Source organism: Macaca nemestrina, chromosome 7 (genome assembly GCF_043159975.1).
Source record: "Macaca nemestrina isolate mMacNem1 chromosome 7, mMacNem.hap1, whole genome shotgun sequence".
In the NCBI taxonomy this organism is placed as follows: Eukaryota; Metazoa; Chordata; class Mammalia; order Primates; family Cercopithecidae; genus Macaca; species Macaca nemestrina.
In genome coordinates this window covers 138,463,862-138,481,406 of record NC_092131.1, presented here as the reverse complement: position 1 = coordinate 138,481,406, position 17,545 = coordinate 138,463,862, and the positions used below count along the sequence as shown (strand labels likewise).

The 17,545-nt window shown below is 38.9% G+C and overlaps 1 protein-coding gene across 11 annotated transcripts in view; it reads right to left on the bottom strand.

Moving 5' to 3' along the window:
* The window catches only part of LOC105488799 (HECT and RLD domain containing E3 ubiquitin protein ligase family member 1), a 223,402-nt gene that overhangs the window by 26,928 nt on the left and 178,929 nt on the right, over nt 1-17,545 (bottom strand). For 9 of the 11 annotated variants that reach the window (XM_011753240.3, XM_011753230.3, XM_011753250.3 and 6 more), the window contains 13 exons: nt 16,925-17,195; nt 16,579-16,792; nt 14,942-15,198; nt 12,901-13,028; nt 11,724-11,851; nt 10,184-10,384; nt 8,536-8,666; nt 5,931-6,130; nt 5,133-5,238; nt 3,534-3,680; nt 3,087-3,188; nt 1,615-1,788; nt 113-406 (listed from right to left, as the gene is read on the bottom strand). In XM_011753240.3, the coding sequence (XP_011751542.2) occupies nt 113-406; nt 1,615-1,788; nt 3,087-3,188; nt 3,534-3,680; nt 5,133-5,238; nt 5,931-6,130; nt 8,536-8,666; nt 10,184-10,384; nt 11,724-11,851; nt 12,901-13,028; nt 14,942-15,198; nt 16,579-16,792; nt 16,925-17,195 (2,353 nt within the window). The remainder of the gene's footprint in view (nt 1-112; nt 407-1,614; nt 1,789-3,086; nt 3,189-3,533; nt 3,681-5,132; nt 5,239-5,930; nt 6,131-8,535; nt 8,667-10,183; nt 10,385-11,723; nt 11,852-12,900; nt 13,029-14,941; nt 15,199-16,578; nt 16,793-16,924; nt 17,196-17,545) is intronic. The other 2 variants (XM_011753281.3, XM_011753305.3) reach the window with 1 other exon arrangement.

Sequence of the window (17,545 nt, the reverse complement as noted above, 5' to 3'; positions counted from 1 at the left end):
CTCTTAACTTCTAGCCATTCATACTAGCAAAGACTTACTAGGGGTCTGCTATATGCCAAATACCCATGATAAAATCTCAGCTGCAAATAATAGCAGCTCACAGTACATTTACCATTAGAAATACAAGTTCATCCTCTGGAACAGGTTCTAGATCTGGAACGGTAAAAGATTCTGGAAACTGGGCTCCATTGGTCAGGGCTTCAGCAGCCTTTATAGTGGTTGAGAAACATTCTAACCAGGCCCATTCATTTGGATTCCAGGATGCAGGGTCAGGGAGACAGTTCTGGTGGTGTGGTGGCACTGGAGGGTTACACAACAGCTGATCCAGATGAAGTCCCACAGCAAGGGAAGCCAAGCATTGCATATAGGGGCTGTGAACAAGCTGGTCGCCACAAACCACATGAGGCTAAAAGAAAATACAAGGATGTTATGTCGAAAAGTTTGTGCCAAATATTCTAAATTAACCTACTGTAGTCTGAAAGTCTGGAGTCTTATTTTTGAAGTTTACTGTTTAAGCTTTTTGCTAGGAAATAAATTTAGATTTAGAGTTGTACAGACAGTACCGAGAATTGCTGTATACCCTTCACCCAACTTTATCTAATGTTAACATCTTATACAACCCCGGCACATTTATCAAAACTAACAAACTAACATTGGTACAATACTAACTAAACCACAGAACTTGATTTGGTTTTCCTCAGTTTTCCCATTAATACTCGTTTTCTGCTCCAGGATCCAATCTAAGATATCACACTGCATATAGTACACTTTCATCACGGTTTTTCTTGATTGGAAAAAAAAGCAGGTAACTATTAAACTACAGAGATCTGTTCTTCTCACTTTCCTCCTTTACAAAAGAATCCTGGTAGCTATCAAAGGAAAATCCTTTCTTCTTCCATGGCATTCCCTAGTTGTGGAGCCTGAGTGATTCAGAAAAGAAAACTTGAGCAAATAGGTTAGTGAAATTAACTGGGTGTGGTAACAGCTGATTACATTAATGTAGTTTGGCAAAAAAAGAAGAAAAAAAAAAATCAAAGAGTTCTGCTGGGGTCAGTACACTGTGACTACTGAGGGCTGGAAGACAGGCTACTTTAGGATCACTGTCTGGACAAGTTCAAATGCTATAATTCCTCATTCCAGTATTCAATGACCCTACTCAATTAATTCAACATAGCTCTTCCACTAAATTTTCCACAAAGATTTATCCGACAAGTGGAGACAATGTTCACTCTGATACCCACATCCATCCCTATCCCTCAACTTTGGAATGGCCAAGCCATATAAAAATAGATATATGTGTGGGTCAGAAAAGGGAAGATGGTATTCTGCTGCGTAGGTATTTTAAGAAGCTTTGGAGTGAATAAATCTGAAAAACAGTAATACAAACTTGGTGTTTGTTTGTTTCCTTATTTTACTCTGGTGAAAATAAAGCAAGAATAGACTTAGGGTTGCTGAACAACTCTTTTAGGCATGACTTACCTTCATTTGATTCTGCCCAAATAGCCCCACTTATTTTTCTCAGACCTCATGCTCTTAAGGGATAAGTTCAAGGTTATAATCAAATTGAAAGCACTGGGTATCTGTGGATCTCTAGGAGTGAGTGTAATGAGTTACCTTTTCGTAGGCATACTGCTCCTGAAGCATCATGGGGAGCCGCTCCAGAAATGCTCTCATGCAGGGAGCCATGTTCAATCCCAGAACACCCTGCTGTTTCAGTGCTGTCCGACAGGTTGCCAAAACGTGATTGGCAGCTGCCCATTCTGCTGTACAATTCACGACCAAAACATCCTGGTTGAAAATAAATCATGCCACATGATAAATTTGTTTAAATAAAAAATAATGCTATCACCATTTCATCTGTGAAATTCCTTCTAGTAACTGGGACATCTTTGCTTTTTGGATACTGTATATCCAAAAAGGCTATACTTTTAATGCCTATGGAACTTCAAAATATCCTAAACTTTGTCTAAGTAAAAAATAATGAGATATAATAAAATTTGTGAACTACCTCAGATTAGCTGGTACTTTAAAAGGAAATAACGTCAATTATTAACTATTTCTTCAGAACTTGCAGAATAAGGTATCTAGTATATTTCAAAAGTCATGTCTGACATGACTACAAGGATAGCTGCAAAAGAGGTAGCACTGCTTTAACTCTGGCTCTATGGCTTATTCTGCACAGGCCACTACTGCCTAGGGTCTGATTCTACATTTTACTTTCAGTAGAACCTTTCATGAAGGTTTACAGCTTATTTTAACATCATTTAACCATATAAAATGTAAATTAAATCGGCACATTGGCTCTAATCTTTAAGGGTATGAAAAATAATACTGTAGGGAATAATGTTGTATCATAGAATTACTTCACAGCAGGGGACCAGCATTTTTCCTAGAATATTAAATTTGAAAGCCAAGATATATTTTGTATGCTTAAATGGCTTTGCAATGCTGGTTCTTTCCAGGGAAAATTTGTTTGAGATCGTTTTTTTTTCCTTTGGGATGGGCTCTCGCTCTGTCGCCCAGGTTGGAGTACAATGGCGCAATCTTGGCTCACTGAAACCTCTGCCTCCTGAGTTCAAGTAATTCTCCTGCCTCAGCCTTCCAAGTAGCTGAGACTATAGGCATTTGCCACCACGCCTGGCTAATTTTTGTATTTTTAGTAGAGATGGGTTTCACTATGTTGGCCAGGCTGGTCTTGAACTCCTGACCTCAGGCAATCTGCCCACCCCGGCCTCCTCAAAGTGGTGGAATTACAGGCATGAGCCACTGTGCCCAGCCTTGAGATAGTTTAGTGCTATTGTCAAAAATCATGGCAGAAAGTCAAAATCTACTTCATCACTTCCAACGGAAATGAAATTGTTCAACATCTAAGCACTGTCGCCGAAGCATAGGGTGTAGTAGAAAAAGTTAAGCAGAAGACTTAAGTTCTAATTCTCCTTCTGCTACTAAATAGTTGGACTGTTTTGGACAAGCAGTAATCCCTCTGGATATCAGGTTTCTCCTCCATAAAGTGAGGGGGTTACATTATGATTTCTAAAGTTCCTTACAAGGTTACACCCCATCATTTGATATAACTACAATATTACCTTTGATCTATTTGAGCAAGCAGCTACTCCAACTTCTGGAATCCATACTGTGGTCTGAATAGCTCCAGAGCCTATCACAACAGTTTGCAAGACAGAGCCATCCTAAAATGAGATATATTTACCAATACAGATCATTGAACTTTAGGTATAATTTACATTTAAGTTTATACTTCACATTGACAAAAACATATTCTAAAGTCTACATTTTAGCTAAATTCAGCAATGTCCAATCACATACCTACTACCTCATTTTCTAGGACCCAGCTGATTTTAAAAATACTTATCATTAGTAAGAAAAATGTAAGGGCAGAGCATTCTGAAAGAAGTTTCCTCAGCATTCAAGAGATTACTATATAAAATGTTTCTAGGATTGGTTAATTTTTATCATATGTGTTTAAGTTAATGTCAAAATATTCCTTAACATATAAATAAAATCTATGCTCTTACCCTTAAAGACCAAATGTTCATGAGCCCACCTAGTCCACCAGACACCAGGGCCAACCCATCAGAACTAAAGGCAACAGTCCGAACAGGAGTGATGTGTCCCCGCAGCTGATAAACACACTTGGCTCCTGACGATTTCCTACATCCATCCTGAAATTCATTATTTTTAACATGCATTAAAATAAAGATAAATTATAAGTTCAAGATTTATCATTCACTCTTGGAAATTTTATATTTCAGAATAAAATTGGCAAGGGGGAGAGAATTTTCCTCATAAAGGATCGTTAGCTTGACTGAATCAATAATAAAATATCTGATTCTCCTTTGTTGAAGCTGACTTTCATCTTTTTTAAAAAAATATATTTCTAAACTAGTTTTCCAGTCTTCAAACTACAGAAATAACATCTCAAAGTTCTAATTATCCCTCAGAGACAGGAAAATTCTGACTACTTTGTAACCAGTGTTTTATTTTTTTAATTTTCACTTCATGTAATTTTCATTTTTATACCCTAACATTTGTGAACTGCACATGCTGACTCTACATAAATAGATTTCTCTTTTTGTCGGCTGATGGTTCTGTCTGTCACACATTTGTTCTGCAGGCTTTAGAAGTGACATAGGTAAGGCCTGTCTATAGGGTTACCCTCCAGCACAAAGAGTAAAACCAGACTTATCTGTAGTACTCCTACCTCCACTGCTGTGATATTCTGTGATATTCTCCTATTAGTGAGTTGGCTACTCCTTCCCTCCCTCTTCACCCTTTCTCTCCACCCTTAAGCTCCTTCTTCCTTTCAGTTATGACAACATAATACTAGATATATTCATTACCCAAAGATGATGTAAAGTGTATTTCTTCCAAGGGTATCGTGAGCAAAAGGAAGGCAACAGAAGTTACAAACTGGTAGCTCAGAGATGCAATCTGACTGGCCACTCAGTGTTTTAAACAATTTTAAGTTAGGTGCCAATGTTCACTATTGGGAGATTTTACTTAAACATTGGATTCTTAGCATCTACAGAAAAAAAATAAAACAATCTGGTAACAACACGCTCTTAATTCTGGAAACTGACAATCAGCTGTGTGCCTTTATATAAAGCATCTATGCTTCTTCGTTTTTTTTCTGTTTTTGTTTTTTTGCCCTCTCCAAACCTTCTGACCCTAGCCTCATGAATTTATGTTACTTGCCTAGAGGGCTCTCTAAATATATAAATTTGTAACTTCTGTTTAATGTAAACAAATCATTCTCCATAGCAAGGATTCTGGCATCAGCTGGAGATTCTTTGGATGGATGTGCTCCCATGGAGTTTCTGCTTTAATGTACTAACAACTTATGACTTGTCTATCTGTAGTATTAATTATATCCACTATCACAGTAACACTCACCACTTAATATGTATGGAATATCTCATTTGACCAAGTAATTATGTTATCTCTGATTTATAAAAAATTAAGCTAATTCAGGATGACAATTACTTATATTTCCCAATGGATCTTGCCCTTTGGGATATGGTAATGATTTTTTTAGTAAACAAAGGGAGAATTACTTTGATGTAATATATTTTCCATAGTTTCAGATAAAGTCTTCAAAAACATCAGAATGTTACCTGGCAATTTGATTCCTGGTCCCACCATCCTTCTGCACTAGTCACACTGGTCTGTGTAGTATCTTGCGGAATGCGCCAAACACATACTAAACCACTCTGACAGCCACTTAAAAAAATTGATTACATAAAACCAAAACAAGTCAATATGCATAAGTAAAAATATTTCCAAATTGCAATCAATTAAGATCTGACAGAACCACTACATTATTTTTTAAACTTACTTGTAGTACATACAATCTTTTACAAGAAATATAACCGAGGCCAATATTCTAACATCACACCCAGAGATAAGGAGATAACATACCAAGTTTCACACTGGACAATTACTGCTTTTTCTTTTCTCTGAGGTAATCTTTTTTTTTTTTTTTTTTTTTGGAGACGGAGTCTCGCTCTGTCACCCAGGCCGGAGTGCAGTGGCGTTATCTCTGCTCACTGCAACCTCTGCCTCCTGGGTTCATGCCATTCTCCTGCCTCAGCCTCCCGAGTAGCTGTGACTACAGGCGCCCGTCACCACGCCTGGCTAATTTTTTATATTTTTAGTACAGACGGGGTTTCACCGTGTTAGCCAGGATGGTCTCCATCTCCTGACTTCGTGATCCGCCTGCCTCGGCCTCCCAAAGTGCTGGGATTACAGGCGTGAGCCACCGCGCCCAGCAAGGTAATCTTATAATGTTACACGTTATAAGAATAGTAACTGGCAATAAACTCTTTAAGACTACTGAGAAGCCACACTTAATGCAAATAACAGTCTATACCAATATAAAAACTAAGACGCATAGATGCAAATTGACAACATACGTAGCCATCAGTAACTGCAACTTGGATCCTTTCCCTGGAAGGCGGCACCAAGCAATGCCATTTACAATAGAGGGATGGCAGAGTGAATGTAGACAGCGCCAGCATCCTGAAATAGAGCTCCAGAGTTTCACACTGTCTTCTTTGGCACATGTCATAAGAATATGACCTGTAGGGTCCCACTTCATGCTAATAAGAGTATCCTTAAAATGGAAGGAAGAGAAAAAAAAAAAATCAGAGTAATGTTTCCTTCACAAATACTTTAAATTCAGTAATATATAACCTATGTTTCTTAGCATCTATATTTCTATAACTCAATTATTTTGAAATCAATATTTTATGCAAATCAGATGCTACCATATCATTCCCAATCACTAGACCAACTTACCCTTTAATATAGTCTGTGTCATATATATTTGCTGCTGTTAAAGCTCAACAAATGTTAGTAGGATGAACAAATTATGAAATTCTCACTAAAAAGGGATTAGTCAGATAAATTCTGACTAATGCTATCTCTCATTAGCATGTGTATTTATTAAGAGTTATCCTTATTGACTGGTAATCATTACAGTATGAAAAAGAAGAGACTTAAAACAAAAGCACCCCTCACACCTCAACAGCAAACACTTATAAGAATCTGGGATATGTTTTGTGTTTATATGGTTGTGATCACTGTGCTCTTCTGATTTTATTTTTATTTTTCAATCCTCTTCCACACCTTCCAGCTTCCTGGTTTCATGCATTTATGCTATTCGCCTAGATGGTCCTGTAAATATCTGAATTGGTAACTTCTGTTTAAGGTAAAAAAAAAATCATTCTTCATGAATGGAATTTCTGACATTACTGGGAGGCATTCTGACACCTTGGGAGGTATTGGCTTTACCTTTAAAGCCATCATTCCCAGGGTGTTGGCTTTACTCTTTCATGGCTTATTTATTTTTACATAGACTTATCCATGTATATCCACTGTCCAAAGATTTTGTGCAATAATAGAACATTAAGGTATAACTGACTGACGTTAAAAAATTTTAAAAGAAACTAGTATCAAGCAATAGTCGAGTAATAAAAAAAAAAAAAAACCAAGAAGGCTGGGTGCCGGGGCTCATGCCCGTAATCCCAGCACTTTGGGAGGCTGAGGTGGGCGGATCATGAAGTCAGGAATTCAAGACCAGCCTGGCCAGCATGGTGAAACCCCGTCTCTACTAAAAATACAAAAAAAAAAAAAAATTAGCTGGGAGTAGTGGCAGGCACCTGTAATCCCAGCTACTCAGGAGGCTGAGGCAGGAAAATTGCTTGAACCCAGGAAGCGGAGGCTGCAGTGAGCCGAGGTTGTGCCTGGGTGACAGGGCAAGACTCCGTCTCAGGAGGGGGAAAAAAGAAACAAGAAAAAGCAACTATCTGGTAAAGATGCTTTTACCAGAATATATACAAATAGCCAACAGGCATATGAAAAAATGCTCAATATCACTCATCATCAGAGAAAAGCAAATTCAAACCACAATGAGCCATGAGCGTTGGCTCACGCCTGTAATCCAGCACTTTGGGAGGCTGAGGGGGGCAGATCACTTGGGGTCAGGAGCTCAAGACCAGCCTGACCAATATGGTGAAACTCTGTCTCCACCAAAAATATAAAAATTAGCCAGGAATGGTGGTGGGCACCTGTAATCCCAGCTACTCAGGAGACTGAGGCAGGAGAATTGCTTGAACCTGGGGGGTGGAAATTGCAGTGAGCCAAGATCGCGCCACTGTACTCCAGCCTGGGCGACAAAGCTAGACTCCGTCTAAAAAAATAAAAATTTAAATTAAAAAAAATAAAAAAATAAAACCACAATGAGATATCATCTCACCCCAGTCAGGATGGTTATTATTAAAAAGACAAAAAACAACAGATGCTGGCAAGAAAGTGGCAAAAAGGGAGCTCTTAAACACTGTTGGTGGGAATGTAAATTAGTACAAACTCTATCAAAAACAGTATGGGGATTTCTCAATGAACAAAAAACAGAACTACCATTGGATCCAGCAATCCCACTACGGAGTGTCTACCCAAAGGAAAATAAATCATTTCCTCAAAGAGATACCTGCACTCATATGTTTACCACAGCACCATTCACAATACCAAAGATATGGAATCAACCTAAGTGTCCATCAATGGATGACCAGATAATGAAAACGTGGTATACATAAACAATGGGATACTATGCAGCCATAAAAAGAATGAAATCAGGTATTTTACAGCAACATGGTTGGAACTGGACCCCATTATCTTAAGTGAAATAAGTCAGACACAGAAAGACAAATATTAGATTTTTTTCACTTTTAAGTGGTTATTATTAAAAAGACAAAAAAACAACAGTTGTTGGCAAGACAGTGGGGAAAAGGGAACTCATGTGTACACATGGGCCTAGAGTGTGGAATGGTAGACAAAGAAGACTTGGAAGGGTGAGGGCTGGGAGGAGGGTAGATTATGAGAGATTACTTGATGGGTACAATGTATGTCATTTGGGTGATGGATATCCTAAAATTTCTGACTTCGCCACTGTGTAATCTATGCATGTAACAAAATTGCACTTGTATCCCATAAAATTATGTTTTTTAAAGATGCATTTACCTTATGTGCGTCAATTAGAACAATGCCTCCTTTCTCAAGTGGTTCCTTTGTTCCCAGTAATAATTTTCCATCAAAATATCCCACAGCAAATGGTCTGTCTTCACTGAACCATGCAATGCAAGTAACAGACACTAACATGATAAAAACAAAATAAAAATAAGAAAAAGAGAATTATTTGTCATTGTCTGACTTAAAAGACAGAGACTGAAACAAATAATGATAATGTAACCACTGCAAGTTAAGTTTCCAAATAGCTCTTTAATGCATTTAGACAAAATGTAGGCGTACAGTGGGGATTCCACGTAACATACTTCTTAAAAGTGTCACTTAACTGTGACAAGGACTACCTAATTTATAATCTTTCATTCTTTTTCAGGCGGTTGTTGAAAAATAAAGACAAAAATTAAATTGCTTTGCTGATTTTAAGTCACCGTAGGTTCTTTCCTTTTGGTCCAGAATCTACCATGATACTAAGAAGTGAAATAATTCAAATCACAGAAAGAAAATTACATCTCTTTTTCTGCTGATTTAATATTCCCTATTCAGTATGTTTCCACATTCTATCAAAATGTTCTGTTCTAACAATCTATATTTCTATTTGCTTCTTTAAGTATATGTAACACTGAAAGGCTACAAAAGAAGTAAAAACAGTATCTGTGAGGGTAGAATGGGAGTGTGGGAACTGAGCAGATGGGAGAAAGACTTTTCACTGTATATGTTTTAAAACTTAAATTTTTCAACCCTATCAAAGTATTACCTATTTCTAAACAAACAAAATAAACCTCTTCTGTTAATGGAATACCATGTAAGCAGGCACTATGACCTTTGAATTACCCAACTTCCCCCAGACAACCAACAAAACCTAGTGAGATGCATTCATATTCAAAGGAACACCACAGTAAGAAGAAAGCAGACTTCCTACTCTCTTGTCAGACCAGGAATTCCCCTCTTCCCCCTTCCTCCATTACTTCAATTTTACTAATTTTTTTAAAGACAATTTCATCTCAGCCAGGCGCATTGGCTCACGCCTGTAATCCCAGCACTGTGGGAGGTCGAGGCAGGGGGATCACAAGGTCTGGAGATCAAGACCATCCTGGCCAACATGGTGAAACCTTGTCTCTACTAAAAATACAAAAATTAGCTGGGCGTGGTGGTGAATGCCTGTAATCCCAGCTACTCAGGAGGCTGAGGCAGGAGAATAGCTTGAACCAGGGAGTCAGAGGTTGCAGTGAGCCAAGATCACACCACTGCACTCCAGCCTGGTAACAGAGTGAGACTCCTTCTCAAAAAAAAAAAAAAAAACCACACACACACACAAAATTTCATCTCCATCAATAATGATGATGAAAGTTAGGACAGTCCTAACTTTCAAAGGAGACTTGGAATCTGCTATAAATATTAAGTCACACAAAAGATGAATGACTAATATAATACCATTAAATCTCATTTTGGCAGAGATGTGTGGTGGGGGCTGGGAGATAAATATCTTTCAATTCAGCAACTAATTAGAATTAAAACATGACTGGAAAATTTTGAAAACAAACCAAAGATAATATTCACTTGGCATTTTTAAAAGTAAGTGCCAAAAAGCTAAGTCTAGAAAGGAAGTTAGAGACTCTGTCAACTAGACATAAGTGCAGTCATTTACCATCCTTTCGATAGCAATGCTCCAATTCTCGACGGTGCATGGTGGACACATCAACAACTTCAATCAGTCCCAGAGATCCATCCATCCGTCCCACCAACAACAATTCTGGAGACTCTCCTGACCAGGCTGCAGCCGGACCCTCTTCTGGCCAAGCCAGGGCAGATACCCAATGAGGCTGAATATCTACTAATCCTTTTCCTCCTAAAGAGGGAAAAAATGTTGACTAGTTGTTACTTAATTATTAAAAAGAAAAAAAAGGAACAAAAATAAATATTACTTAATTCTAAAACACACTCAAAGCAGTTCCGAATTTCATAATAGCCTGCTAATAAATAAGACTGTGAAGGCAGGATCCTTCATTTATATACTATATATGATCATAAAATTAAACTTTTTCAGCTGGGCACAGTGGCTCATGCCTGTAATCCTAGCACTTTGGGAGGCCAAGGCAGGTCGATTACCTGAGGTCAGGAGTTCGAGACCAGCCTAGCCAACATGGTGAAATCTCGTCTCTACTAAAACTACAAAAAAAATTGGCCAGGCATGGTGGCGCACGCCTGTAGTCCCAGCTATCTGGGAGGCGGAGGCTGCAGTGAGCCGAGATCACGCCACTGCACTCCAGCCTGAGTGACAGAGTGAGACTCCATCTCAAAATAAATAAATAAATAAAATTAATGTTTTTCTGTAACTGGTTTTTTTGTTTGTTTGTTTTTTGTTTTTTTTTTTTTTTGAGAGAGGGTCTTGCTCTATTGCCCAAGTTGGAGTGAGTGCAGTGGCATGATCATGGCTCACTGCAGCCTCAAACTCCCAGGCCCAAGCAATCCTTGGGCCTCAGCCTCCTGATTCCCTAAGGTTCCAGGCACATGTCATCACGCCTGGCTATCTGTAACTATTAACAGGACAAAATGGTACCTTTATAGAAGAGAGTGTAAAGAAAAAACACTGAATGTACAGATGTCAAGCACTTAAGTCCTTTCTCAACAATTACTGATAACCAGATTAGCATAAGAAACTTACCTGCAGTTAAGGCTAGCTATTCCTCAAATATGTGACAGAACAGCTATTCCTCAAATATGTGACACAGAACAGCTATTCCTCAAATATGTAAAAAACAAACAAAAATACTAAAAAGCTCAATATTACAATAATTATTTTTACTTTCCAGAGAGGAATAATAAAAACTGACAAGAATTTATACCTACAAAATAAACATAATAGAAATACTTCAAGCAATTCAAAAGAATATATAGCTTAAAATTCAGTGACGACTACATCTCCTCAAACCCTATTCTGAATACTTAGTAGTACATGAAAAAAAATTTAAGTTTATAACTACTAGGTTAGTTGACAGTCCCAGAAAGAAAAGTCAATAAATGAGCACTTCCTCTCTAATTTGAAGCACACAGCGCATAGATTTTCATCAAAGTTGTTGGAAGGCTTGTGAGTTTCAAGGTGAAGAGAAACCACTGTTCAGAAGCCTAAGAGGAAAGTTTTAAAAAAACTAGTTTCAGCAGTTTACTAGTGTTTACATGACTCTTACCATTAACTTGCCAGATATTCACCATCTTTTCCAAAGCGCCTGCTAGATATTTGCCACTGATACTCCAGGAAACTGGTGAGAAACTTGGATCGCTGGGTGATCCCAGGCTTTCCTCAGCGTCCCCTTCCCTAGAATATAACAGATAAGTATGCAATTCTAATCCCCATCATTCAAAAGTAAATTAAACCTCAAACCTTAAAATAAGGGTTTCACATAGACTAGAGTGTATAACTGATTCTTCTGTTTCAAAACCTTGGCTAGCAGTATTTAACAGTTACACATTCATTAATATTTGTCATCATGTGAAAATGAATTATGAAAAAGTGATATTAGACTTTTCCTCATTTAATTAGTACACAACTTGTCAATAAACACATTTGAATTTTGTATGGGTTGTACAGGTGGTTATTATTCAGAAGACATTGATTCTTATTTGCCTAATCTCTTGGGAGGTCTTCAGAAAAGAAATAGCTACAGCTGGCTATAAAATTATTAAAAATGCAGCCGGGCGCAGTGGCTCACAACTGTAATCCCAGCATTTTGGGAGGCTGAGGCTGGCAGATCATGAGGTCAGGAGTTTGAGACCAGCCTGGCCAACATAGTGAAATCCCATCTCTACTAAAAATACAAAACTTAGCTGGGCATGATGGCGAGTGCCTGTAGTCCCAGCTACTTGGGAAGCTGAGGCAGGAGAATTGCTTGAACCCGGGAGGCAGAGGTTGTGGTGAGCCAAGATTGCACCACTGCACTCTAGCCTAGGCAACAGAGTGAGACTCCGTCACAAAACAAAACAAAACAAAACAAAACAAAACAAAAAATAAACAAAAAAAAACTGTTAAAAATGCTACATTCTGAAACAGAAGCAATATAATTACTCTAATTCCTAAACAACTCTTAAAGACCTATGGCAAATTAGCCTACTGTTTTACATAGCTGAATGTTTATTTACCAGTAGATCTTGATTTAATTCTAAGTCCAGATACGGATGGTTTAAAATTATGTTTTCTGAATTGTTATCCTGGAAAGCTAAAAATACACACTGAAGATACAGTAATAGTAATCTAAAAGAAAATTTCAAAAACTTTTAGTGACAATATGATTACATTAACACAACCAAGATGAGGCATGTTTAGGATTCTCTTATTTTAAATGGTATACATGTAATGTTAGCACTCACAATCTGTTGAACACACAGGTCTGTTGCAGTGAATATTGCTTCTTGGTAACATTCCATACGCGGATGGTGCCATCATTGCCACTTGTAGCCAAAAGACCTTTTTTATTACACCAAACACATGTCATTACCTAGAAAAGTTGAAACGGGTAAGTCTAGTAATACTTGATTCAAATGATTTTATTATTTGAAAAAGTTGTATCCAATTTTAAAAAATCTACCATGAAATTAAAGGAAAAGCATCCATTCTTTTCTTTTCTTTTACTGAGATGAAGTCTTGCTCTGTTGCCCAGACTGGAATGCAGTGGCTCAATCTCAGCTCACTGCAACCTCCACCTCCCATGCTCAAGCAATTCTCGTGCCTCAGCCTCCAAGTAGCTGGATTACAGGTATGTGCCACCACGCCTGGCTAATTTTTATACTTTTAGTAGAGACAGGTTTCACCATGTTAGCCAGGCTGGTCTTGAATGCCTGGCCTCAAGTGATCTGCCCACTTCAGCCTCTCAAAGTTCTGGGATTATAGACATAAGCCACCACACCCAGCCTCCATTCTTTTCTAAATGGCTTGCAAATATATTTGAAGCTATACTTATTTGGCGTATAGCTTTAAGGTACCATGCACTAACGCATTTGAATTATCTGAGACCTATTATAATCTTTACTAAATATGTTTACTTAGTAAGTACTTTAACATTTTATATTCTATAAAATAAATAACACAGACTAAGAAATAATTTTAAAAATTGTTTAAGTAGGCCGGGTGCAGTGGCTCACACCTGTAATTCCAGCACTTTGGGAAGCCAAGGCAGGCGGATCACCTGAGGTCAGAAGTGAGACCCGCCTGGCCAACATGGAAAAACCCTGTTTCCACTAAAAATACAAAAAATTAGCTGGGTGTGGTGGTGCACAGCTGTAATCCCAGCTACTCAGGAGGCTGAGGCAGGAGAATCACTTGAATCTGGTAGGCGGGGACTCTAGTGAGTTAATATCTCGCCACTGTACTCCAGCCTGGGTGAGACTCCATCAAAAAAAAAAAAAAAAAAAAGATTTATTTAAGTAATACAATTCAATCTTCATTTCTTGTTATAGCTGAGAGATCCCGTGGGTTAGATTAAAATAGTGAGGCCAATTTCTTTTCCTCTTGCGTGTTGTCCTTCAGTATCTGTGGGTGATTGGTTCCATAATCCCCTGCCCCAAATTTGCAGACAGATTCCTTATAAAAATGGGGTAGTAGGCTGGGCACGGTGGCTCAAGCCTGTAATCCCAGCACTTTGGGAGGCCAAACGGGTGGATCACGAGGTCAGGAGATCGAGACCATCCTGGCTAACATGGTGAAACCCCGTCTCTACTAAAAGATACAAAAAATTAGCCGGGCGAGGTGGTGGGCGCCCATAGTCCCAGCTACTCGGGAGGCTGAGGCAGGAGAATGGCGTGAACCCGGGAGGCGGAGCTTGCAGTGAGCTGAGATCCGGCCACTGCACTCCAGCCTGGGCGACAGAGCGAGACTCCATCTCAAAAAAAAAAAAAAAAAAAAGGGGGTAGTATCTGCATATAACATATGTATATACTCCCATGTAATTTAAATCATCTCAAGATTACTTTAAATACCTAATAGAATGTAAATAATATGCACAAAAGTTATACTGTACTTATTTGTATTATTTTTTAGTATTGGATCATTATTTTTTACCCCAATATTTTGCATTGGTAGTTGGTTGAATCAATGGATGTGGAACCCACAGATAACAGAGGGCCAAATGCAAAAGCCTTCATCTTTTGTGAAGCTATTCCTTTGGTTTTCTTCTCATCCCCCATCCAATTCTCCCGTTTGTATACTATTATATCAAACCAGCATACAGAGAAAGCAGAGTTGGTAACTGCCAGGAACATTTTTGTAATTGTGTGCATGTGTATGTATGTGTGAAAGAGAGTGACACAAAGAGAGAGACCTAAACTTTGAGCTCTTTGAGAAGGGCAGAGACTATTTCATCTCACATAAGGTGATTAACACCTTATTAACACACTTTATACTCAAAATACTTACTCTGTTCTGATGAGCCTCCAACTTGATAAAGGAGCATTTTCTAAGATCTCCTCCCATATCGGCGAGTGTTTGCAGAGTAGTTTGGTTGTCACGGTCGTGTGCAGCAAGAGTGCGCACGAGTTGCTGAGCCGCCCATTGCCGATGCTGTGAGGACAGCCTGGAGGAGAGGCAGCAGGCTGCCAGGGCATTAGCCAGCTCTAGAGGGCCTACAGCAGAAGGATCATAGGAAGGATGGGCATACAATTGGGCAATTAAACCTGCTTAAACAAAACATGAAATGATGCTCAGGTGAGATCTGGTGGTGGTGAACAAGCAAATGGGTTAACCCATATCTTTTAAGAATTAGCACTTTTCCCAGTAATTATTTCACTAAAATATACACATAAGAAATAAAGCATTTATCTCACATCAAATTCTGTAAGAAATCTGATTCATTTAAAATATACATTTTAGGCCAGGTGCGGTGGCTCATGCCTGTAATCTCAGCACTTTGGGAGGCCAAGGTGGGAGGATCACCCGAGGTCAGGAGTTCGAGACCAGCCTGGCCAACATGGCAAAACCCCATCTCTACTGAAAATACAAAAAAAAAAAAAAAAAAAATTAGCCAGGTGTGGTGGCACGCACCTGTAATCCCAGCTACTCGGGAGGCTGAGGCAAGAGAATTGCTTCAACTTGGGAGACAGAGGCTGCAGTGAGCCGAGATCGCACCACTGCACTCCAGCCTGGGTGACAGACCAAGACTCCATCTCAAAAATAAATAAATACATAAATTTTATTACACAACAATCAGTAGTCTTTGCTCCAAGGACTCAGTAGACTAAGAAAGCAGCAGGAATAATTTTAAAACCAGGACAGAGACAGCATGCCTTTAAGAAAAACAGCTTGGCTTTTGTTGCTCAAAAGTGATGGTGTTGTAGCCAGTCAAGGAACTGGGCTGATAGATCCAAAAGCCAGTGATGGCCAGGCGTGGTTGGCTCATGCCTGTAATCTGAGCACTTTGGGAGGTCGAGGTGGCCGGATCACATGAGGCCAGGAGTTCAAGATCAGCCTGGCCAACATGGCAAAACCCTGTCTCTACTAAAAATACAAAAATTAGCCAGGCGTGGTGGCATGTGCCTGTAATCCTAGCTACTTGGGAGGCTGAGGCAGGAGAATCACTTGAACCCAGGAGGTGGAGGTTGTACTGAGCCAAGATCATGCCACTGCACTCCAGTCTGGGCGACAGAGTGAGACTGTCTCGAAAATAAACAAACAAAAAACAAAAGCCATATCTCTTGGCTAAATGGTCCTGATGAAGAGAAAGGCAGATAGTAGTGATAAGTAGTCCCTTCAAAGTGTTATAATCTTAAAACAAAGAGAAAAATAACACTACCTTCATCTAAATTTTATTAAAGAATTCTACCAGGATTATTATCTATGGCAACTCAAATCATAATCTGTAACTAAAATAACATGGTACATTTTCTAATATTTGTTTCCATACACAGTGGAAAAAGTATCCATGCACTTCTTTTATGTTCTAAACTTAAGAAACTCACATGTCATAATTTATCATATACTAACAATGTAAAAACATTATTTAAAAATACGAATAAAGTCAACTAGAAGACTGTATCTTTCAGAAGTATGAAACCTACCTTTCTTTTCAATTTCTGACTTATCATAGTTAGGTCTTAGTTTGGCCCCTTTGTCTGCTAGCAATGCCACAAGGGCCTGTGTTACAACAAAGTTTGGGGAGGTCACAAGCTTGTTCTCTTCAGCAATTCCTCGGAGAAAGCTGGGTAGAAACTTTCGCTGAATTGAGTCATCAACTGTGGTTAGATTTACACCTGTTGCAGCAGAAATCAAGTTCTGAAGAAGCAATTGGAAAAACAGGTTTAATTTTTACATGTAATTTTGGAACAAAAATATTTCATTTCAAAAGGCTCAAGAATCAGTCAGAAATAAGCAATGTAATGGGGAAAAGTTCTGAAACTAGCTTACCTGTGTACACAACTGTACCAGCAGTTTGGCAGCACTAGGAGCATTTGATGCCAGACATCCCACTGCTGTGCTCAGATAGGCCAGGCAAGAGATAGGCTTGTTAGCCTTGCTATGCCCACCTCGTGATCGTTCTGAGGTGCTAGCCATGGCAGAAGGGCTGGTGGAGAGGCCAGCTCTCCCTGCCGCTGCCAAGCACATTAATCGAACCAGTGTTCGGATATCTGTTAGCCCCAGAGACTCAAGACCAGCAGCGAGGCTACAACTGGAACCACTGCCAGTAAAGAAAAACATTTCAGATGGATAAAGAAAATGGATTTCTTAAGGGACCATTTGCAGTCCCACATATCATTCATAGCATCAACAACCATAATAAAATGTAAGCTGCACTATCATTAGCAATACATGTCCTAAGAGTTGCCAAAGATACCAAGCTGAAAACTGGCATCTAAACTTTCTCTGCTTTTAATAAATATTGGCATATACTTGAAGTACAACTGAACTGCCAAAGTAAAACAGGAATGTTCACAAAGCATAAATTTTCGTAAACTGAACAAACCCATGTCACCACTCTCCAGATCAAGAAACAGAACATTGCCAGTACCTCAGAAACCTGCTTTGGGC